The sequence below is a fragment of the Pleuronectes platessa genome, chromosome 12 (genome assembly GCF_947347685.1).
Source record: "Pleuronectes platessa chromosome 12, fPlePla1.1, whole genome shotgun sequence".
NCBI classification, from domain to species: Eukaryota; Metazoa; Chordata; class Actinopteri; order Pleuronectiformes; family Pleuronectidae; genus Pleuronectes; species Pleuronectes platessa.
This window is the reverse complement of record NC_070637.1, coordinates 22,803,801-22,829,248: the sequence shown is the minus strand read 5'-3', so window position 1 is coordinate 22,829,248 and position 25,448 is coordinate 22,803,801. Positions and strand designations below refer to the sequence as shown.

The window sequence follows — 25,448 nt, the reverse complement described above, 5'->3', positions numbered from 1 at the left end:
AATGGAATCCACACTCAGCCTCCCTCCTCCTCCTCTGATAGGTCTATCTCTCTCCCGTGACCTCTGACCTCTGTGTGCGTGCAGCCGTCATCTCCCAGATAAACAGGTCGAGGGAGTGAAGGGTTTCAAATCTATGAGAATTCACTCGCGCCAACAACAGAGGTGGACGCACCGAGGGGCCTTTTCCTTCCTCCTGTCTATTTTTAATCTCATCTGCACCTGTGAGTCTGAGTGAACTCAACAAGCAGCTGATGAATGGAGGCCGGTGACCTCAGAGGAAGGGAGTGTGTGTGTGTGTGTGTGTGTCGTGTGTGTGTGTGTGTGTGTGTGTGTGTGTGTGTGTGTGTGTGTGTGTGTGTGTGTGTGTGTGTGTGTGTGTGTGTTTTGGGCTTTTTTCCCTCCTGTTGGCGTCATAATCGTCATTAGAGCCGTTTTCTTTTAGTCACAGAAAATGTCATTACTATGATTTATTGTGCCACACATGATCTGATCTCTCTTTTAATTAAATCAGGTAAAAGTGTTTGTGGTCTAAAAATCAGTAGAGTTTTGTGAGAATGAAGGAAAATTAATATTATTTTTTTTTTTGCTTAATCCGTTGTAATTACAGATTGATTTGATTCGACTGGTTTGAGACGTCCGTGAATCACAATACGCTGTTTGTTGATTCCACTTCTTCTTCAGTCTCTGACAGAAAAACACATTCAAGTCATTTTCTTGTGTCTGATTTATTCAGCTCTGAATAAAAACCTGCTCTGATGGATCCATGTTAATATTCTGCTGCTCTCGTGTGTCGGCCACAGCCACTTCCTTCCTTCCGCTGCGTCTCGTAGAAAAAGCAGATGGCCGGGATTACTTATCTAATTAATACTCACAACGCTCTCAATCTGCTGATTGTGCTGATGATGAAAATCCATTAAGATCCGAAAACATGGCTGCACCATAACAAGGACACACACATACACACAAACACACACACACAAACACACACACACACACACACACACACACACACACACACACACACACACACAGACTTTAGAAAGAGTCGACAAACTTTCTGTCCTCCCCCTCATTTGTCACTCTCTGCTTTCCATCTCCAACTGTATACTGTACTGTGCCCACGCCTGCTTGCCTTCACTGTGTGTGTGTCTCTCTGTGTGTGTGTGTGTGTGTGTTTGTTTGTGTGTGTTTGTGTGTGTTTAAAGGGGGACTATGGACACTGTGGGTGTTACAAGCTGCTGTTACAAACTCTCGCTGATGCCCACTTGCTTTATGAGATAAGCTTGAAAACTCTCAGAGACACACACACACACACAGATACACACACACAAACACTCACAGACACTCACACACACATACAAACCCTTGTACATATACCCATTTCGCTGTGTACTCATAACACGTGCAGTCACTCAATTGATTAATCTTCACAGCTTCTCTCTGGCCTAAATACAGCCAGAATTCAGAGTGTGTGTGTGTGTGTGTGTGAGATAAAGAGAGAGCCATACATACATGTATGTGTGTGTGTGGGTGTGAGACAGGAAATGTGTCAACCTCTAGTTTGCTGTATCACACACAACATCTCGTGTGTGTGTGTGTGTGTGTGTGTGTGTGTGTGTGTGTGTGTGTGTGTGTGTGTGTGTGTGTGTGTGTGTGTTACCACATTAAGCTGTTGTAAGTGATTCTGTGAAATTTTGTCCGAACAGGAAGTTACGATCAGCTTCCCACCGGTTGGCATCTCGTCTGTGTGGAGGATGAAGAAGATTTTTCAGATATTAATAAACACATCATGGAAAATGTTTAATAAACCATAAAGGTTTCACATTCATACGGAATCATTAACTTGTTAAACATCCATAAATCCACCAGAGAGTTTAGAATTAAGTACAAAGTAGTGTAAACCACAACCTGGATCAAGTGATGGTGAAGTTTCATGCAGAAAATGAACAGAAATCTTAACAAACATAAGTTCAAATAAAATTTTGTTGAAGTCTAACACAACTCACCATATCAGGGAAAAGCTCTGAAGAGTAAAGACCAGCTACATTTATCTAAGGCCGATTCTTACTTAACTTTCCACTCGTCTACTTCTTCTCATTCGTTCACTTATCGCTCTTTTCTTCTTCTTCTTCTTCTCTCTCTCTCTCTGCAGATCGACCTGGAGCCGGAGGGGAAGGTGTATGTTATCATCGACCTGTTGGGATCTTCCAGTGAAGGTGACACACATGTTTCTAATCATGTTACACAGAACATGTATGTTACACAGACTCACAGCGGTTGAAAATGCTGCTGAAGCTTTCGGCCTAATCTTTATATATATTATATATCTATTATTATTATTATTATCTGTTGGTTTCACAGCTGATTTTATTCAAATATCCTAAAACATTAGCAGAATATTTTTTTCAGAATCCATCTGATCCCCTTTTGAGATTTACTTTTTTTTTAGCTTCATTTTAGCGCAGACGATCAGACGGGCAACTGCTCACTTGCTTTGAACTATGCATGATACTGGAGTTGTCCAGTAGAGGGCACCACACAGAACTCAGACTATGTAGAATTAACAGTTTTCAGTAAATAAAAAGAACCACACCCTAAAATTATACTGTTCATGTGTGCGTTGCATTTATTTCTTAGGAAGTCCACAACCGACACGCGGAAGACATGATTCATACGTGTGGTTAAAATCAAGTGTTCCTCTGTCGTAACACAACAGCAGTGTTTATTAACACAGCTTTTCATTATTTTAACTAGAAAATCTATTTATCACTCACATTTTCATGATTAAGTGTGTGTGTGTGTGTGTGTGTGTGTTTGTATGTTTTTGTGTGTGTGTGTGTTAGACTACGTGATAGAGGTACATGACAGAATGGAAGAAGAGAAAGACAGAGAGGGAGCTAACCGGAGGTCGAGAGAGGGGGAGAGAGGGGTGATAAATTGATTAGTAAAGTGGAGTGTTCTCTAATGGACCAGTTACATCATCAGAGGGGAAGGAGAGATGGTTTGGGGGGGGGGGGGAGAGAGAGAGAGAGAGAGAGAGAGAGAGAGAGAGAGAGAGAGATATGAGTGGTGACAGAGGTCTATGGGTTTGATATTATTTATTTTTGTGTCTATCAAATTTTGGGGGCATCAAAATGAATCTTTAAGATTTGTTTTCAGATAAAGACAATGTTATGTTTTGGTTGGATTAATATTAGGTTAGATTAATATTAGGTTAGATTAATATTAGGTTAGATTAATAATAGGTTAAGCTAGAGTCAGGTTAGTGGTTAGGTTAAGGTTAGTTTTGGGTAAATGGTAGTTATGGTTATGTCCATAACCATCCATATGTTAATGTCCTCTGAAGTCATGGAAAGATGTGTATGTGAGAGAGTACATGTGTGTGTGTGTGTGTGTGTGTGTGTGTGTGTGTGTGTGTGTGTGTGTGTGTGTGTGTGTTTGTGTGTTCGGCTGACATGGCAGTCATTACTTAAATGTGTTTGCATAGCACAGACCACATGGATGAACTGTCAGGTCTGCAATCAACCTATTAGCTGTCGCAACCACACACACACACACACACACACACACACATACACAATTCCGATGTTTTGGCTTCATTTTTCAGGAAGCTGTCACGTCGTCCATCTTGATTGACACCACCAGGTTGATCTGAGATATCAAAGTGTTAAAAGTGGCCTAATGTTCAGTGTGATGTTAACCAGGAACATTATTATGAGTGTAATACACTTTCCAGCCTGTAGGTTTCAATCAGGACGTTGATGTCACTCTTTGTGTTTCGTTCTATTGACGCCAATTAAATCTTCGCCGTAACTTAACGAGGTTGTGATGAAGATGTCAGAGACCAGCACATACCATCACACACACACACCCCTGAACCCTCCACAGTGGAACAGTCCAACATTGTTGCTAGGCAGCAGTCATCAGTTGCTAGGCGACGGCGTACAGTGTAGTAAAGAGTGAGGACGAGCGGAGACGGACAGGAAGAAGAAGAAGAAGAAGAAGAAGAAGAAGACATGCTGGACGAGGAGCTGGAGGAGGAGTTGGTCCTTGAGGGACAGGCTGATAAGTCTTCATCGTCTGAGGGCTGATGAGCAAAGACACCTTCTGATAACACACGTGAATTAAGACTTTATATACAAAAAGTGCAAATAGAATATGGTAATAACAGTAAAAATGTACACTAGAAAAAACTGCAGTAAAAATATATATAAATATTTTTGCTAAACGGGTATAGATTCTTTTTTCCAGATCATATTTATGAGACTGTATTCTAAGGTTAAAATTGGGGGAAGTTCTAGTTTCTGCAGATGTGATATCTGCTGAAAGTAAATAAATATAATAATATTTAGTGCTATTCTCCATTTGAATGCATCAGTGCACAGAGATGTTCAGATGGTTTCACTTCCTGATCAGAACCTGGACTTTTCCACCTGTTATAATGTCCATCGATCTGAGACTGTCACTATCACTGCTCATTATTGTCTGTGTGTGTGTGTGTGTGTGTGTACGTGTGTGTGCGTGTGTGTGTGGGTGTGTAATTGCCACAGTGTCAGACAGTAATTGAAACCTCCCACTGGTGAATCCCTGTGTAATTAGGCTTGAAGAGCAGCAGAGACACAATCAGACGCTGAAGTTAAATGAATCACTGAAGTATGAACTCAGCCGCACTGTGACAGCACCACCCAGTGGCTGCATGGTGTAAGTGCGGCTGCTGCGTGTCTGTTTCTTGTTTTCGCAGGAACCCTACACACTTTTCTGTACACTCTTGTTGTATAATTGTGTTTGCATTTTGTGTGTGTAGTTGCAGCCGACTCCATCGAGAATGAGGAGCGTGTGTTCCGGCAGCGGATGCGTCCCAGGAAGCGTCAGGGAGCCGTCCGCCGCCGGGTCCATCAGGTCAACGGTCACAAGTTCATGGCCACCTACCTGAGGCAGCCCACGTACTGCTCCCACTGCAGGGACTTTATCTGGTGAACACACACACACACACACACACACACACACTGATCCGTACAAAGACTCCTCACTAATAAAGTTGACGAGCTGCAGATGTAAACCCGGCTGTTGCTGCTCTTTATTAAACTCTGATTTCCTGCTGGAACCCGGCGCCTCCCACAGACCTGTCGTCTTGTTTACATGTAAACACGATGGATGCTGTGAAGTGTGCCCCTGTAAACAAAGCCAGCTGTGTTTGTTTCCATCCCAACAAACTGTGTCGGTGTCGCTCTCATGGAAAAACATGTGGCTCCGCTCTGCTCCCTGTGCTCAGCGCCGCTCGGAGAGAGAAGTTTGATTTGTTTCACAATCACAAGGAAACTGTTAAAGTGTTTTGAAGTTTAGTTTATTTTGTATTCAGGCCGAATAAAAACTTTAATCTCATCAAAGTAGAAAACAAACGACTGAGACTGGTTTTCTTTTTATCGTTTCATCAACAATCAAAAGAGTTTAATAACAAATAATAATAATGATAATTGTTAACGTTTTCTGACTCGTTCTCTCTCTGACTTTAGGGGCGTCTTAGGGAAACAAGGATACCAGTGTCAAGGTGGGGCCGAGTTTTTATTACATGTTGCTTCAGGCATTTATTACACATAAAACCACCCTGTTAATGTGTTCCTGTGTGTGTGTGTGTGTGTGTGTGTGTGTGTGTGTGTGTGTGTGTGTGCAGTGTGTACCTGTGTGGTCCATAAGCGCTGCCATGAGCTGATCATTACCAAGTGTGCTGGGATGAAGAAGCAGGACGACACAGTTGTGGAGGTACTGATCTCCAACCTCCTGCTGGTTTTATTACACACAACACTTTAATTTGATTTTATTGCATTTTATTTTAACGCTTCACTTGAATAAGAAACCACTTGTAGTTAAATACAACTTTTTTCATGACTGAAGGTTTGTTACTTCACAGTCAATCAGTCAATCCCAGCTGATGCACTGGTATTATATCATATTTAACTGGAAAAATTAAAAGCTTTTATTAAAGAGTCTCCATCTAAGTAACTAAGACATAAACTAGCTCATCAGCCATAAGCTTAAATTATGTCAGGCTCACATGACCTCACTTGTCTGGAGCTGATCTGCAGGTTTGTCTCACTGTCTCTGTCTCTGTGTCTGTCTCTGTCTCTGTCTCTGTCTCTGTCTCTGTCTCTTACAGTCAGTCGGGTCTCAGAGGTTCAGTGTCAACGTTCCGCACAAGTTCAGCATCCACAACTTCAAAGTTCTCACCTTCTGTGATCACTGTGGCTCTCTGCTCTGGGGTCTGCTGCGACAGGGTCTGCAGTGTAAAGGTGAGGACGTTTCCTTCAGTGCTCTCTATGAGTGTGAGGGTGTTCAGCTCTAACTCCCCCTCACTGTGTGTGTTTGTGTGTGTGTGTGTGTGTCAGTTTGTAAAGTGAATGTGCACCGGCGCTGTGAGAGCAACGTGGCTCCGAACTGCGGCGTGGACGCCAGGGGAATCGCAAAAGTCCTCGCGGACCTCGGGGTCACGCCGGACAAGATCTCCAACAGCGCACAGAGACGCAAGAAGGTGACGCTGCCTCAGGTTGTAGGATTGAAATCCAGGAAACAGAGAGGAGAGGAGACAGGAGAAGAAAAGTTTAGAGTGATTTTTGAAGCTGGGATAAAGGACTGATACGTTCCCACGCTGTGTAACGGCTGTGATGTGTTTGAAGTCAATCATCTAATTGGTTTAGATCTGAAGAGGAGGAACGGAGTCGGCTTCACTAGATGAGAGGATGTGGGAAAAAACTGAGACAAGATTCTGAAGCTCCAGATTAAAAACTGTTTGTGTAATAACTCTCTCTGCCAGGCGGGGGAGACAAAATGTTTCTTACTGCTGGTTTTACATTTATATAGAAATTAAATATGTATTAAATCAAATTTGTTTCCATTTTGAGGTTTGCTTTTAAACATGAAGTTTGAGTGGACGTCTTTACTTTTGATTCTAAAGTCACGAGCTTTGATTTAAAACAAACAAATAACCCTGATCTCTTTATTTCTTTTTTTTTTATCTTGAGTGAAACCATATAAACATAATTATATATTTTATGTTTATTGGATGATAGCTTGAATGCATTGCAGATGAAGGTGATGCCAGTGATGTGTTGTCTCTGATCAGCCCCCCCAGGGTCAGGACCCCCAGCTGCAGATTTCAGAGACGCCTCAGGCCGAAGACGACCGCTCAAAGTCCGCCCCCACCTCCCCGTGTGACCAGGGTAGCAGATCATTCCGACCAATCACATGCAAACGTTGAAACCCACGCGAACAAGCCCTCCTCACTTTTGTTTTCTCGTTCCTGTTAAGATGGGAAGGAGCTGGAGAACATCAGAAAGGCTCTGTCGTTCGACCACCGCGGGGACGAGCACAAGAAGCATCCCCTGTCCTCGCCGTCCTCTGCTGCCACGGTAACGGGGGACAACCACCACCACGCAGCGCCAGAAAGAGGAGGCGATGGAGGCGGAGCCAAAGTGGAGGGAGGAGGGACCCGGGCGAACGGTGAGGTCAAAGGTCCCAGTGCTCCGGAGGCCAGGAGGATGAAACTGCAGGACTTTGTGTTCATCAAGGTTCTGGGGAAAGGAAGCTTCGGCAAGGTGAGTTCACGACCTCTGACCTTTGACCTTTGTGTCCCTGCGATGCTTCGCCCCGCTCTGACGTTTGTGTGTCACGTGACCAGGTGATGCTGGCGGAGCTGAAAGGCAGCGACGAGGTCTACGCCGTCAAAGTGCTGAAGAAAGACGTGATCCTGCAGGACGACGACGTGGACTGCACCCTGACGGAGAAACGCATCCTGGCCCTCGCCAGGAAGCACCCGTACCTGACACAGCTCTTCTGCTGCTTCCAGACTAAAGTAGGAACACACACACACAACACACACACACACACATACCTTCAACACACATACAAAAGCAGGCATACTTTGAGCCTCCAGGGGGCGACATCAGGCCTGGTGTGAATCTGCAGCTCACACTAAAAACATACAAAGATTCAGAAAAATAAACTTGCTTATGATATAAAGTTCAGAAGTGATGCTTTAAAATTAGTTTGAGATAACACAACACAGTTTCTAACAATAATAATTAATACATTTAATTTATACAGCACTTTTACTAATGAGTTAAATCAGAGTAAGGAAAGAAAAAACATGTTTACATCATTACATTCACATAAATGAAGGTGTTAAATATAAAACTAAAGAATAAACAGCTCAATTAATTATTAAATTGAACAGTTTTATTCATCAACTCACACATAACATTCCACATGTTCCTATGAAACTACATTTAAATCAGCTGAATCCACATTTTTACTTGGCTCTGACCACATCCCTCACAGTTATATATATAAAACATAATTCCTGATGTGCATCATCAACATCCACGAAGTATAACGGTCCCATTACTGTCCCGTAGTGTCGTGGAAAACTGTTTTCGGTGTTATTTTGCGTAATCTTTTATTCGAGGTAATAAAATAACGGCTCCGTGTTCTCACTTCTAATCAACACCTGTTTATTAAGAGACGTGAAGAAGCTTTTCAACAGAAATCACAAATCCTCTGTTTTCTCGGTTGCGGCTGGAAACCGTCGTCTTGTGGCCGAGCGGCTCTGCTTTCGGGCCTGGGAACGATTTTAAGGTTTCCTTTAAAACTGAAGTCATTAGTGAAGCATCTGCCATCGGCTCAGAGAGAGAGAGAGAGAGAGAGAGAGAGAGAGAGAGAGAGCTCGGTTTAACTTCACCTCGGCCTCGACAGTAAGTGGACGCTGCCAACTACAACAGCTCCTCCAGACCCTGCATGTTTTCTCTTTCATATGTTACATAAGTGATCCTCCCCCGAAATGTATAGAGGCACTGTACATGAGCATGTGTGTGTGTGTGTGTTTGTGTGGCAACCTGATCCTGATGGGTCTCAAACAACAGCACAGGTGTTATTTTACATCGGTCTGACCTCAACACAACACAAGCTGCACACAAGCTCACAGCAAAACAACCGAATACTTTTATTTCACAATCATTCATTGTGTATTTTTATGCTTTTATTGGGAATCATCACATGTTCCGGTCGACTGGGATTCAAACCAGGAACCTGCTCCATGTGGTGTTGGCGTCCATATGAAGACCTTTGTCCATTTGGCCATGAAGTCGCTCAAAATTACGATTTTTTCCAGATTTTCTTTCGGATAATTTGCGTTAAGAACGAAGGGATGTGGAGGGATAGAGTTCACCTGGAGACTTTTGAGAAGTTACTGAACTCCAGAACTCATCAAACTAGAGCAGCTCTGTTATTTGGGTCGTTACTCACTGTCGTGTCTTTCGTCGTCTTCTTTATTAAATCAACATGGAAATAAATATCTGGCAGAAAGTTTTATTCTGAAATGATCTGAATGATGAGTTTCACCTCTGAAACAGTTTGTGTAGATTTCAGATGTTTTCTTCTCTTGATTCTGAAGCAATCACACAAAACACAACCACATTTTCCTGAAACCTGAAAACGAGCAGAAGGAGAACTATGCGGGTGAACGAGGACTTTTAGCAGAGAAGCCGGATTTGTTTATTTTCTCATTGTGTTCTGGAAACGACGGCGTCTCCTCGTTCCTTATTTATTCCCTGTTCAACTTCCTCCAGAGCAAACAAACAAACAAACAAACAGGAGAGAGAGAGAGAGACGGAAGCTGTGACAACACTTTTCTAAGTCGTTGTCTTCACATCAGACTTTCTGGTGCTTGACTGGACACACACACACGCACACACGCACGCCCACACAAACAGACACACACACACTGGACTCAGGGCTGATTGGGATTGTGTTCTTGGACAAAACAAAGGGATTGTGGTTCTTACATAACTGCTTTGTTCCTTATCAGGGACCTGATGTGTATTCCACATGTGACCCCGCCCTCCTCAACCTCCTCACCCCCCCCCCCCCCCCCCTTCACCTCCGTCCTCTCCGAACTCCCTCTCTCGATGTGATTACAGTAAACAAACCCACATGTACGGTATAAAGTGTACACACACATTCAGCTTCATGGAGGTTTGACTCTTCACCTTTTACGTAACTTTGTGGCCTGGCCTCTGAATATTGGATTTCATATTTGTGCAGTGCATTGTGGGTATTTCTGACATCGCTGCTCGTGCAATAATCAGATTAATGGTTTCGGGGTTAATTAAATTACCTGATATTAAATCAACACTGTGCAATTTCTCCGCTATAAATCAGCAGTTTGATTAAAGTGAGTGTGATGTTTGGGTTCGACGACATGATTGACAAGTGACACTGACTGACTCCTTATTGGTCGAGATAACTCAACACTTGACTCTTAGTGACCTCAAAAGCACAAGATGGCGGCTCCCGTGTCCAAGATATGTTTGCAGGAGGAATTAGAGACGCCATCTTTATTTACAGTCTTTGGTTCCGCCAGTTCATGTCACTGGCGGAAGTGACTAGGAATCAAACCTTTGACCTTCCAATTAGGGGGCAACCTGCTCGACCTCCACCTCCACCTCCATCTCTCTCTTGTTGAGCTTCTCTTCCTCCTCTTCCTCCTCTTTCTGCCACAACAGTAACATCTATTTCTTCACCTGTGCTTTCACTCGTCTGTCACATCTGTATGTCACATCTCTCTCTCTCTCTCTCTCTCTCTCTCTCTCTCTCTCTCTCTCTCTCTCTCTCTCTCTCTGTGAAGAGAACAAAGCTTCATTAATGGACCCTGCTTCTTTCTGGTTTCTGTTTTTCGGACTCTGCTGCGTCTGATCTTCACCGGTTACAGCTCATTTAAAAACACTCGCTCTTCTCTGTAATCTGTCCTGTTCTCTACCTCCCTGTTTTCTATTTTTTTAACTGAACCCTTTCACCCTTTACTTCTCCTTTATTTATCATCTTTCCTTCCCCTTGTTCAAAAATACCAGCGCCCTCATTATCACAAATATTGACAATAGAAGCCGATTTCCGTGTTTTTCTCCATCCTCTCCTCGGCCTCGCTGTGCGAAGCGGCGTGTGGCCCGCTGCTACTGTTGTATAATGTTATTTACATTTCTCTGTGGTAATTGGGCCGATAGGAGAACGCGGCTGCGATTGCACAGTCGATTAAGAAGAGCGGGACGGAGGCAGGAATAAAGACGGGGGAGGGTGTGTGTGTGTGTGGGGGGGGGGGGGGGGGGGGGGTTGTAGGTGGAACACAGGTCACAAAGCACAGGAACAAAGTTTTAGTATAAAGACGTCACAGTGCACCAAATGGTTCCTTAAAGAAAAATTGGTATAGAGCACAAAACAACAAATGTGAATAAAGCATAATTAATCACTTTAAATAACAAATAACATATGCACATGTAACCGTGTGCAGTCTGAACACATCTGTGTCCACGGAGCTTCTCTATCTTGGTTAAAGTTTTAAAAACAATTGAACAAATCGCACACACAACGTAGACACACTCAACCCCCATAAAACCCCCGATGCCCTCCGCTCACTTCACTTCACTTAATAACAAACTTTTATCTGACTTTTTTTTAACCAATAAGAATCAAGAGTTGTTTTCACCTGTTTGTATGAGAACCAGGAGTAAGATGATTTTCTGTGGGAGCGACAGCACAAAGTTTACTGCTGTTAGCCTCAGGGAAGAATCACAAACACATACACACACACACACACACACACACACACACACACACAAACACTGCAGGCACATGCCGGTATCTCAGCCAAATATGTGTCAGTCATGAACGGAGGAGAGAGTTGTTGTAATTATTTGTATAGCATGTCATTAGCTGAGATATGTGTGCTGCTGCATTTGCTTTTCTTTGGATTCAGTTCAGGTATGCACACACACACACACACACACACACACACACACACAATCTTGAGTTCCCACCAAAATCTCTACTCTGCCACCCAGTTGTGTTACAGAACCAGTAAACGTGACCTTCGTTATGTAGCAGCTATGATCGCTGAGTGTGATTTCCACCTATGGTTCCTCCCTCTGCCAGTGTCATGCCTTGCTGTGTAGCATCGTCCTGGTGGAGCTGACACTCCCTCTACCAGATGTTACAGTAGATATAATTGAAATAGAAGGTGGACACGTTGGAGATGCTGTCGAAGTGGAAGCACCGACACAGGGGAAGAGGCCGGTCGGAGCCGCACTGGAAGCCTCTGAGGTCTGGTGGTCTGCAGGTCGGCCTCATGTGGCCTGATCTCAGGGGGCTGCCTCATGAATGTGTGCTGCTCATATATTCCCCACATTAGCATATTTTCACCTTAGTGGAGATAAACAGGAACCAAACACGAAGGTGAATGTGTCTGCAGCCTCTAAAGAGCTTCGTGCTGCCTCTACTGCTACAATCAAAGGTTCATAACAGACCAATAAATATTGTGTACTAAACTCAAATTATAACATAGTTTGTTATAACATATTTAATCATGTTTGAGGTTGATTCAGGGAAGGTGAAGTTCGTTGAGGCAAGAAGTTAAAATCGTTCTAAAAAAGGTTTCAATCTCTTCGCCAAGTGCTCCTGAGAATAGGTTAACGTTTTTCTTGTGTTTATATACCTTTTACTGTGTGTTTAATCTAGAATTCTCTAATCCCTATTTATATACAGTCATATTTGTCACACTTATTTAAATATCCTGATTTAAACAATAGGTGGCGGTAGTTCACCTGGACGATGGTTGACCACCGCCACCAAACCAAACGAAGAAGAAGAAGCTTCGGATTTGTTCCAGAAACACGTAACACAATGCTCCACATAAACTCAGCCTGTGCCAATCAAAGTGTGTTTTATCTCTTCATACTGTGAAAGCTTCTGACATACACAGTCTACACACTTAGTTACCACTTTATTGGGTAACGCTCAGAGTACTGCAGTTTAATATTGCATTTTAGCCATTGCAAAGTTTATTCTGGAGGAAGAAAGAACAACATGTTTTGACTTTTGTTTTAATACTTTCAAGTATGAGCCCCAGTCAAACCAGTTGAAACATAAACTGTAGATCATAGTGACAGTTATTGATGGATTAGATAACAAAGGATTATCAAACTAAATAGAAAGTTATCCCCAAAAAATGATCTGAAGAATAATTGTGAGATTGAGGGACTACTTGATTTATTGATTTAAAAACAATTGCCTTGACTTGCTTGTTTTACCTCATGAAGAAAACACACAAATATACCCAGAATGATAACTGCTAGTGTAAATGAAAAGGTGTATGTAGCTATATGTAGGTGTAGGTGTGTGTGTAGGTGTAGGTGTAGTTGTGTGTAGGTGTGTGTCATCAGTTAAGTAGAGAGCTCTATGTCCAGATCACATGAAAACAAATCATGTACTTGGCATAAAAGTTATTTTTTTTCTAAGGACAAAAATTGTAGAATCAGTTCCAGGGCCACACACACACACACATACATATATATACATACACACACAGACAAACACACAAACCTCACATGTGACGTTCATCATATCTGTTATTATCGAGTATTAATATGAAAACAATCATCACCATGTGAAGATGTGAATCAAACTCTCAGACTCCAGATTGTGTTAAATAGAATCACTGTGTGGGGCTTTATTGTGTGTGTGTGTGTGTGTGTGTGTGTGTGTGTGTGTGTGTGTGTGTGTGTGTGTGTGTGTGTGTGTGTGTGTGTGTGTGTGTGTGTGTGTGGGTGCGTCTTTACCAACCATCCGCCAAACGTTAATGACTCATAATGTTCCGAGGAAAATAAGCAGCAATTTACTTTTTTAGTTTCTGCAGAAAAGGTCAGACCTGGTGTTGCTGTGTTTTTGTTCCAGATGTTTGGTTGAGAGAGACTGGTTTTGATTTTTGTGAATTTACTGAAGTTTCTGGAAGTTTATTCAAAGTATAAGATGAGGAACGTTCAGACTGTGACAGAAATATGAAATTAAAGGATTCAGGGGCAAAACTGAAGAGTAAATGTACTTGATTACATTTAATTTGTGTAGATCTTATTTGAGACAGTGAGTCTTTCTTTCTTTCTTTCTTTCTCTCTATTTAGTCCTTACTAACTTCCTTCTTGTCTTTATTCCTTCCTTCTTCCCTTCTTATTCACATCCCTGTCCTTTCTTTTAGTGCTGTCTTCGTTTCTAAAGTCATTGCAAATGTCCTTTTTGCATTTTCTACCATGTCCTCTGGAGACTTGTTCACTCGGGAGAAAACTTTAACACAAAACTTTTAACTTTTCTATTGTGACGCTCCGCTGGATTCTCTTGTGTGAGTGTGTGTGTTTGTGTGTGTGTGTGTGTGAGTGTGTGTGTTTGTCAGACAATGAAGAAAGATAAAATATGACTTAATGGTTCAGGTTTAAGATGCGAGTCAGGACTTGTTTTACATACATTACATAACAGCACGGTGGCATTGAGAGGGCATATGTAACACACACACGCAGACACACACACACACACATCAGTAAGATAATAATCAGGACATTGTGTCGGGTTTGAGATCATCTGGGTGTGTGTCTATATAACAGGTTTTCAGAGTGGGAGGGAAGTGAAAATACATTAACCTATCTTTATTATTTCCTTTGTTATCAAGAGGAGATCATGAATTGTGTTACAGTGTGTGTGTGTGTGTGTGCGTGTGTGTTTGTGTGTGTATAGATGTTAGGGTTAAGTTTTTCCCAGACTCAGAACCTAATAAAACTCCCCAGAACAAACAGAGAGAAGTTATATCAAACAGTCGATTGTTGAGAATCTGTCGAATCAAAAAACATCATCATGTTCACATTCATCACAATCGTCCAGAAGTTCAGTGAAAAACTAAGATGGAGGGGGGGTTGCCTTTGTTTCAGCTTTGTCTGGGGGGGGCAAAGACTTTGTGTGTGTGTGTGTGTGTGTGTGTGTGTGTGTGTGTGTGTGTGTGTGTGTGGGGGTCAGCAGTGGGAAGCCAGTATCTGTACATTTGTAATTACACTCAGGAAATGTTTATTCATGTTTGATTGGGTGGGACCAGCCGGGACTCTGGGTACATTTAAACAAACTATTTCAACATCCTGTTTAAAGTCTCGCTCAGGAGGAGCAGGGAGAGGAGAGAAAATAAAAAATAAAAAGTAACCTTCTGGCCGAGGTGAACGCACGGTGATTTATATAAGACTGAGTCCGGAGGCCTCGTCGACAAGCTCAGGTCAAACTTCTCAATTAGAAAGCGAAGATGCAACGTTTGCAGTCAGATGAGATAAACACTGACCCAGAAACCATATGTTTAAACACTGAGTGTTGATAAAAATGAACGAAGACCCCCCCCCCCCCCCCGGGAGCGGAACGTGAAGCCAATTCAGAAGTGCCTGAAACCTGCATTCTCTTTAATGACCAGAGGGGCCGCTATTTTACTGTCCAAACCTGACTGAGCCTCAACCTGAATGACTTTCTGTTTTCTTGTGACCGAAGTCCACCTGAGCCGGTTTTTAATAACCCCAGATTATTATTCATAAAGCAGCAAACGGAACCCGATCAGGTTGCGTCGGGTATGTTTGACGTTTGCACCGTCGAGTATATAATGTCAATTATTGAGGATGAGAACATTTGAAGCTATAACTGTACAACTTGCACTTTACAATTAACCCCTGGCTGAAGATATGGATCAGGGGGCGGATCAGGAATGTTAAATGAAAATAAATATTATAATATAACAAATATTATATTACTCACCCTTATGTTTATGTAATATAACCAGTTTTTCTTATCTAACATTTTTGTGAAGGTTTTTCTTCATAATGTAATTCATCATCTGAGATACAAACAAATGACGCAGTGAAACAGACAGAAGGAAATCAGGTTCATGACTCAGCAGATCCTGTGTCTGTTTAGTCACCTCCGTTTTATTGTTTCATTGAGGAAGAAAACGCAGGTTTACAGGAATTTGTTTACTGCACAAAAATATACAGGAAATAATGAAAATAGTAAATCTGAGGTGGTTATGTGGTTATTTCCAGTCAGGTCTGAGTCACACGTTTCCACCTCAAGGTTCGTTCTTTGGGAGGATCTGTGAACTCTGGTTTCACCTGTTTAAACCCTGAGGCCTCACACAATGGCTCCGAGGGACGCCTCCTGCTTCTTATATACAGAGCTGTTTATAACACACACACACACACACACACACACACACACACACACACACACACACAAACACACACACACACAGTTTCCTATATGTAGAAAGTGAGTTAGAATTCAGGAAGCGGTTAATTTTTCCTCGGAGCCCATTTTCAGTACCAAGAGAATAGAGCAGGGTGTGGTATAGTTTGCGGGGTTTTATTTGTGTGTGTGTGTGTGTGTGTGTATGTGTGTGTGTGTGTTACAGGAAGGCTCCTATGGGAGTGGAGATAGTCCGTGTTGGTCACATAACCATGAATTTTGTGGGGGTTTTATTAAAAGGAAAGATAACAATCCAAATTATATAATGTTGTTAAATTTTGCCTAAGTTATTCCACTTACATTGTTGTACTTTGAAATGTATTTTGTCTCAGTTTGAGTCAGTGATCATACTTCAGTCATACGACAATGATATTATTATATCATAATACTCGAAAGTATTTGAAATAAAAAAAAGTAAAACTCATGAGTTTCAATCATGTTTGACTCTAAAGCTTTCATAAAACCCAGTGTGGTATATGATGCCATTATTATATATAGAGAGAGACCCATACAGATGAGATTATATATCTGTATTTATTTTCGTGTATGATTTAATTCTCAGCAAAGAGACGAAATTTAACAAATCAAAGCTTAAACAAAGACCTTCAACACATCGTCTTTGACTCTGGGAATCTGATGGAAGTGATTCTGATCATTTATAGACAGAGATTAAATGTTAATTTGTAAATTAAGAGTTTGCATCGTGTGTGGTCTCACTCTCCGTCTCCTCCTCCAGGACCGTTTGTTCTTCGTGATGGAGTACGTGAACGGAGGCGACCTGATGTTTCAGATCCAACGATCGAGGAAGTTCGACGAGGCGCGTTCCCGATTCTACGCCGCCGAGGTCACGTCCGCCCTGATGTTCCTGCACCAGCATGGAGTCATTTACAGGTAAGCACGCTAACACTGTTGGCTTCACACATTCCACACTCTGAGGATTAATCTGCTTTTCGACCAGGTTTGTGTTGATGTCTCATTCATATGCACCTCTTCCCCTTTTGGTTTGAATAGTTTCGACTCGAACTTTATTTCTTTAATGAACCGTGAAGCTTGAACGTGCTGCTTATTTGATTTAGTGATGTCCAACTGAGACGAGCGTCTCCATTACAGGCCAAAGACGAGAACTCCAGGACAAAGGAAAATAAACTTGAACTGGGATTCTCGGAATTAACAGAAAGGTTGTTAAAATAGATATGTGAAGGAGACGTTACGGGAATCTGCTCTGTGAGGCGGGAATGAGCTCACGATTCCAGCTAAAGCAAATATCCTCAGAAACATCCTCATCATTCAATCAACTCTTCTAGAATAAGAGCCCTGAGTTGTGTTGCCATTCAGGAAATTGACGCGCTGGAAAATTGCTGAATCACACATTTGTGGTGTTTCACCATGAAACAGTGGAGATTCTTAACAGAAACAAATTCATTGACCCTGGAAGTTCTGTGTTGTCCTGCAGCTGGAGATTGCCTCACCGTCAGGTACCATCGTGTGTCCGTGTCGACCCCTCAGTCATAATATCATTGTGCACCGATGGCAAACCCACAACAGGTCGCACAAAGCAACACGCAGCCTGAATCATAACACCATTGTGATGGACGCAGGTTCAGGTTGTTTGCTCCCAGAAATAACTGACGGAACAAAAAGTCTCTTCTCCTTTTCGCTGTTTTCGCTTCGTAAATTTGGTTTTGGTTTTTTGTTTGGATTCTCTCATCATGCCAGCTGTGTGTGTGTGTGTGTGTGTGTGTGTGTGTGTGTGTGTGTGTGTGTGTGTGTGTGTGTGTGTCATTATCCACGACATACACGAATCAGCACTGTGAGGAAACACAGTGACATAACATGAATTCTTTCTCTACACTAGTTCAAGTTTACGGCACTTTTTTTGGCCTAAATAGACACAAACGGGCAACACAAAAAAAAACAATTCTCTCGTGGTGCAAGAGTAAACACCGGGAAGACGGCGCGGTGAAAGAGTTTCTCAGTTTCCAACAAAACAGAAAAGCAAACTCCTCCAACGGGAAAAGAGCCAATCGCCTTTTTTAGTGGATTCACTTGCGTTTTAAAGATACAACATACGCTTGCTAATTTTGGCGTAATAGAGGTAATATTTACTGCTCACAGCACAATGAATAGTTTCTTGTTGGTGTCATAAAACAGAAATACATATAAAAATACAGCACAGACATGTGAGTGAACATGTGAGTGTGGAAATGCTGTAAAACACACAATAAACAGGATGAAACACAAACGAGGTGTTTCATAAAACAAGACACAGGATAAAATCACCAAAATCTCACGTCACTTTGTTTCTGCATAGTTTAAAACAGAGGAAGTGAAATCCATTAACTTATGAATTGACATTTTTCTTTGTTGTTTTGTCGACTTGATCTCAGATCAACTCGTCCAGTCCTGCTGGCTCCTCATTGTTCCACCCGTTCCGTTACAATGGTTTAATGAATGAAGAACACGGTTTTAATCATGTTTCCAATCATGTGTGTGTGTGTGTGTGACAGTTTCCGACAGTTGGCACAATTTAATCCACATTAGTCTTCCAGGTTAAAGTCAAAAGCCGCCGCTGTATTGTTGTGTGTTTGTTGTTATATTGGTTTTGGCTTCTTGAGCAGGTTTGAAAGTGAGACTCCACCCAGAGTCTGTCTCTCAGAATCAAACGAGTGAGACCAGGAAAACGTCTGAACTCAGAACCAGCGGCTGGAGTCTGATCGGAGTCCTGATAATTCAAGTTTTATTCATGCTTTTTAGAGCAGAAAATATAGTGTCAGCAAACGTTTGTATCTATACACGGCAACATGTGAAAGAAACACATTCTGCACATTGGCAGAAACACAGACCGTAAGTAAAGATGGACGACATGCCGGCTCACGAAAGTAAAACGAAAGTGTCTCAATCTCCCCCTGGTGGCTGGCTGCCGTATAAGTCATTAACCTGCCTCCTCCATGTTAGCAGAAGATCTGTATATTCAGTATATTTTGACTCCCATCTACTTACATGGAGGAGGCGGGATTTATGAGCTATATACTGCAGCCAGCCAATGGATCTCTCTTTTCGGATTTGTCATCCATCTTAATCTACAGTCTGTGATAACGACTAAAGATGATAATAACAAAGAAACATTTTGGGACTATGGTTTAAACTTTAACCTAAAATTGAATCTAGTGATTTTAGTTGATATTTTCTTGATTTTCTTAAAGTCTAAATATGACATTAGGGAAAATATCCTTCATCATCAAATCATCCGTCTTTTATTTAAAGGTAATGTTTTCTTTATGGCTCATTCCTCTTCACACCCAGAAAGAAGTTCTGTTCCAAGGTTTAAAACACAGAACATTAAGATTAATGACTCTGTCTTTCAACTTGGTTTTCTCTCTCAGGCTGTTTTGATAGAACAAACTGTATTACTCAATCACACGCACACACACACACACACACACGCACACACACACACACTTTGCGTGTTGATTCTTGACAGCTGAGTTGGCTTAACTACCTGATTCTCTTGTCTTTCTTCTCTGACCCACTTTGTTGACCAGAATAAAATGAGCAAGTGTTTCTGGAACAAAATGTCCCCACTCTGCACCCCCACCCTCACCCACCCGCTCCTCCTCACCACCCGCTCCTCCTCCGTCACTCCTCTGATTCTTGTCTTCTCCCATCAGACCCTTGTCTGAACCTCTCGTCCCTTGAAAGAAAAGAAAAAAACTTATTTAGGGCGCAGCATCTTCTTCACTTTACCTTCTTTTCAACGAGACCAGATATAAGGTGATGTTTGTCGTAGACACTGTGGGTTCAGGCTGGAGGCATAGTTCATCAATTCACATACAGATAAGATCAAATATGATGTGTGCGTGATTTCTCAATGCACCACAACTTAGATTTTGCAACTTCACAGAGTTTTGACTGAACACAAAAACCTACTGACGTCTTTCTTGGTGTGAACAGCCTCAGTCGACTTTTCCTCAGCTCCATTGACGGAAACATGATGATCATTTACTCTGCGCTGTGTCGGGATTCAGTCTTAGTGAAGAAAGGTGAAAGGTGAAAGGTGTGGAAACATACATTTGACACTATGCTCCAAAAGTACGTTGTGGTCAATTTGATATTTTCTTTCATATCTTCATCCTCAGATACACCAACTGCGTGTGTTTGTGAGAGAGACAGAGAGAGAGAGAGAGAGAGAGAGAGAGAGAGAGAGAGAGAGAGAGGGGGGGGGGGGGAGAGAGAGAGAGAGAGAGAGGTTACTTGTCACAGGTCACAGAGGTTGCTGCTGAGGACGTAATGGAAAAATCACTCAAGATTAACATGAAACACAGGAAATGCTCTCAATTGAGCCTGATTGGTGTGTGTGTGTGTATGTGTGTGTGTGTGTGTGTGTGCATCTGTGTGTGTGAGCAGCTCCTGTTTATTGACAGGATTTCTTGAGTGATATTGAATCTTCTCTAAAATAACACACAGAGGTGATTTTCCCGACTCAGTGAAAGTTTAAGATGTTAAACAGCAGCTGGATCAAAAACTGCAGCTGTTGCTTGAATCCAACTATTCCCACAAAATCTGTCGAGTCACATGATACAATGATTGTTAATCTTTCTGATAGAAGATTTGTATTCATCTCCACTCGTCAACTTCAAATCAACAGACTTACGTGATAACACCCTGACATTTCTGGGTAATAAACTACCTGTTGATTTATAGCACAGAAACATTAACAAGGCCACAATAATTATAAGTAACCTAGGACCAAAAGACAAAATAACAGCTGTGCAGATCAAGAAACAACATTGAGTTAATAATAAAATATATAAATAAAGAATAATTAAATGATGTGTTATATGTGGGGAATTAAAAACAGATATTATATTTTTTCTTGTTGGTTAATTGCACTTGTTGACGTCCACTTCTCGTTCTACAAAACCATAACGAACGTCTCCACAGGAATAAATATCATTCCATTAGTGCCGCTGCACCTGCAGCCACTTAATATTGAATTTACTGCAGCGAGGTGATGTCTAATACAAAGATTAATGTCATCAGCCATTTGAATTCAATCACAAATGCATTAAATTCATATTATTCTTCTGCTTCGCCGCAGCCGTTCACTTCAGATTTAATGTGCGAGGAGTCGCCTGGAGGAGAGCGATGCAAACAGGGAGCCGGGGGAGGGTCAACACTTATATATCTATATTTGTATTGTCTGGAAAACCGCAGAGCAAGCCACTGCATGAAAAGAATCATTTGTGTCAGTTAGTGCCGCTGCAAATTTCGGTGGAATTTCAGTTTAATGACTGTTCCGAGGAATCTACAGGCGGCACAGAATACTGCCAGGAATTGACGTGGGGTTCCAGTTTCAGGGGAGTTTTACAAGCTGGAGAAGCTTTGCAGTTGACCTCCCTGCTCCTAGGTCTATGGGGGGGCTCTCCCATGTAAATGAAAAAAAACTCTGATCTTTACAAATTTAAATCAGGATAGACGAGAGGCTCAAAATATCTGTATTAGTGGGGAACCGGTGAAAATAATACACAAACTTACCCAGAGGTACGATGCATAATAGGTGTGCGTAATCAAAACCTCATTTACCTGAGTTTCTTTGGTGCATTCAATAACTTGTCAGAGCAAAGCATGGTGGGACATTAAAAGAACATGTTGTCCACAACAGATCACAGCGGCTCTCAAACAAGGTTGTTAAGCTGCCTTTTATATTTTGGGGGGATTACAAAAAGAGAACAGTTATACAACATCTTCACTTTAACACACGCACACACACACACGAACACACGCTCCATCGCCTCCCCGGCTCGTCGGGGCGGCTGTATTTTTGAAAACACCTCGTTCTGAATGGCTGCAGAAGCTGCACAGAGGAGATGTTGACATTTTTGTGGCGATCAACCATCAAACCCAGAGCGACTGTATTCATGACCAGCCCTGTCGTCTGTCAACACTGCTGCTCTTATCTCTTAGACTCTCTCTCCATCCATCTCTCTCTCTCTCTCTCTCTCCCTCAATCTCTTTCAACCCTGGACTTTCTCTCTTTTCTCTGCCCTCCTCCCTCCTTCGCTGCAGATAAACCATGAGGCCCTATTTGTTTTCTGTGGCAAAAACCCTGTGGGCCTGTGAATCGTCTTTTTTCCTCAAATACGTGGTATTTTATGAGAAGCATCAATCACACGAACAGCGCATGAAATACTTGCTTGTTTCCAATAAATGAAAATGTCCCTCGCTCGTTTAATTTATTCTCCTTCCTGACCTTCCCGCTCTGCAGAGACTTGAAGTTGGACAACATACTACTGGACGCGGAGGGTCACTGTAAACTGGCAGACTTCGGGATGTGCAAAGAGGGAATCCTCGACGGAGTCACCACCACCACCTTCTGCGGGACGCCAGACTACATCGCACCTGAGGTGACACCGAACCACACAAACCACATCTTTACAGCTTTTTCAAACATGTGGAATGAAAAAAGTTGTTATCATATGGAAAAGGGAAAATTTCACTTTCACTGCTCATCCACATCGGAGGAAATCTGCTAAATGTTTCTCTCTGTTTGGAGACTTGACTTTATTCACAGATTTATGGCTAGACAATGTTAATGTTCGCCTCTATGCAGACGATGTTCTGCTGTTTATTTAAGTGAAGTACTTCAAAGACGGCTGCAGGTTTGGGTTTTCACATAACCTCTGTGTGCTAAGTATGATAATACAATTCTAAATTTAATCTGCCAGCTCAAACCAATCTCCTCATGGAGTGACACAATCCTAATGTCTAATTTGAAAGGGCAACAGCAAGCAGGACATTTTGTTTCTCTCCATCTCAGGAGTGAATTATCAGAATTTGTTCAAACTTAATTTCTTTAACTAACCTGATATTTCTCTGTGGTGTGTTCAGATCCTCCAGGAGCTGGACTACGGCCCCTCAGTGGACTGGTGGGCTCTGGGCGTGCTCATGTACGAGATGATGGCGGGCCAGCCGCCGTTTGAAGCCGACAACGAAGACGACCTGTTTGAGTCGATCCTCCACGATGACGTCCTCTACCCCGTCTGGCTCAGCAAGGAGGCCGTGTCCATTCTCAGAGCGGTCAGTTACCCAGGGTTCATAGGGGGAAGATTGTGCTGTTTCTGATTCATCTCAGCGATCAACAAAAGTGAAATGTCGCTTAAAAAATTATGATTTATTGATTTAGGCGACTTCAGGAACAGTTTAGGACAAAAAAATGGTTTTATGAATGTTCCTTCGTCTACTTAGTTTTAAATGAATCGGATAGATACGGTTTAACTGATACAAATGTGCAAGGATTACCTCATTGGTTGAATTGAGGCTAGACAGATTTAAAACTATTATCCAGGAGTCTTCTTCCATTCTCAGCTGAAAAACTTTGAAACTTTTTCAAGTATCAACAACCAAGCTCTGTTGCTCTTGATTTAACTTTCCTTGGAAAACCATGACCTGGGTGACGGAGAATCTTTAGTGGTGATATTTTTGGTCATTATCAGTGAGGAACAGATCTGAAAACTGCTCTTTCTGCCCCATGTTGCACATCCATCCTTTAAAAACCTCACTTTGTGCCACATTGAGAGAGAAACCCAACAAGGGTGTTAAACCTTATACAACATCAGATTAACGACATACAGTTGCTGACTAATGACAAAGTTCACAAACATCCCAAGTATTAACTTTATTTCCCTTGTGTTAAAATGAAATACTGCATATCATGAAACATTTAAACAATATGCAGCCTTAATGGACTAATGTGCTGTTACAGATTGTTTCTGATTCTGTTTTGTCTTTGTCTTTTCTCACTGTCACATGTGACAGAGGTTTTTTTCCCTCAGTGTCACATGTTGATCTGAGCTTCCTGTTCCTCCGCTGGAAGAACATTGGATAATTTCCTCTGTGTTTGATTCCATGAGTTTTTTTCTCTGTGTGTGTGCGTCTGTGTGTTGTGTGTGCGTGTGTGTGTGTGTTGAGTGCCACTTGTTGTCCATTTGTTTATTTGTCCGTCCAGTTTTTCCATCACAAGCCCTGCGTTTACCTTGGCTGTTGGTGCGCTGTGACTGCAAAGCCTTGTGGGAAAGTGTGTGCGTGTGTGTTTATGTTGGACGATGTCTTGGACTCTGACCAGTCAGAGCCTCACACTGGGCTCTGATTGGACACGTCATCCACTTGAAGGGCATCGAGTTGCTTGATAAATTCTCTCAGCTCAGTCCGACTCACCCAGTTTTTATATATTTTTAGAAAATCGTATTTTATAGACGTTAAGAATCTTTTAACAGATTCAGCCACAGACCAAGTTTGGGTCTCACTGTTTTAGGCCTGTGAGAAAATCAGAGAAGTCATCAGACAAAAGATGAAAATATGATATCTCTCATTTTTTATTCATGTGAATATAGAAGCTCAACATGTTTGTATGTCGCCGAAAGACCCAATCTCAAAATTTCAGACATGAAATGCTGAGTATTTTGTTTTTTGTTTCCGAATCCAAAACAAACGCCCGATTACATGCAAACCAGACCCAACAGGCTCGTGCAGCCACAGTCAATCTTGAAGACTGCATAGCAAAAACATGTTGATCGCCCCCTGCTGTCTGGCTGCTGTATAGTGCATATTCTGTACTTTCAGGTCGTATCTTCATGTTTCTAATGAGTTTGGTTCCAATTAGTTATTTGATGATGTAGCACTGCTGGGCGACTTGAGTATATTTGGACATCCTGTTCATAGCAGCCTGCTTCCTGTCTATTGTTTGGGTTGGGAGGAGTCAAATATGAAAAAATATGGCTAAATTCAATAAGCTTACTCAACTCAGGTTCCCCTCAGAGAGAGACAGAGTCCTACTCTTTATGGAATGAGGCGACATCAGTTTTACACAAGTGATGCTGTGAAAATGGGCTGAGATGTCATGATTGACAGCTGAAACTGACCCATGATTGGTTGTGCAGGTGTATGGGCGGGACATCCATACCTCAGCATATGTAGCCGTTGCTTATGTTATTTATCATTTAAGCAGGCAGCTCATCAGAATCATTAAATATCTTTCACACAAGTAAAACAAACCTCTTCTTTTTTCCGCCTTCTCTTCTTCTGTCTTTCCTTTTTGTTCCCTCACTCTTCAGTTCATGACGAAGAGTCCTAGCAAGCGTCTGGGCTGCGTGGCGTCTCAGGGTCTGGAGGACGCCATTAAGCTCCACGCGTTCTTCAGAGAGATCGACTGGACGCTGCTGGAGCAGAGGAAACTCAGACCGCCGTTCAAACCACGCATTGTGAGTCCACATAGGTTTTTTTATTGTTGATAAAAAAGAAATACCTACAACAATTGACCC

The 25,448-nt window shown here is 42.1% G+C and overlaps 1 protein-coding gene across 1 annotated transcript in view; it reads left to right on the top strand.

Moving 5' to 3' along the window:
- LOC128453657 (protein kinase C epsilon type) overlaps positions 1–25,448 on the top strand; it is a 40,156-nt gene that overhangs the window by 12,532 nt on the left and 2,176 nt on the right. Inside the window, exons 2-14 of the mRNA XM_053436673.1 lie at positions 2,153–2,216; positions 4,805–4,973; positions 5,514–5,548; positions 5,672–5,760; positions 6,155–6,287; positions 6,384–6,526; positions 7,118–7,214; positions 7,303–7,589; positions 7,673–7,846; positions 16,868–17,022; positions 22,397–22,535; positions 23,020–23,208; positions 25,242–25,388. Of these exons, the coding sequence (XP_053292648.1) occupies positions 2,153–2,216; positions 4,805–4,973; positions 5,514–5,548; positions 5,672–5,760; positions 6,155–6,287; positions 6,384–6,526; positions 7,118–7,214; positions 7,303–7,589; positions 7,673–7,846; positions 16,868–17,022; positions 22,397–22,535; positions 23,020–23,208; positions 25,242–25,388 (1,821 nt within the window). The remainder of the gene's footprint in view (positions 1–2,152; positions 2,217–4,804; positions 4,974–5,513; positions 5,549–5,671; positions 5,761–6,154; positions 6,288–6,383; positions 6,527–7,117; positions 7,215–7,302; positions 7,590–7,672; positions 7,847–16,867; positions 17,023–22,396; positions 22,536–23,019; positions 23,209–25,241; positions 25,389–25,448) is intronic.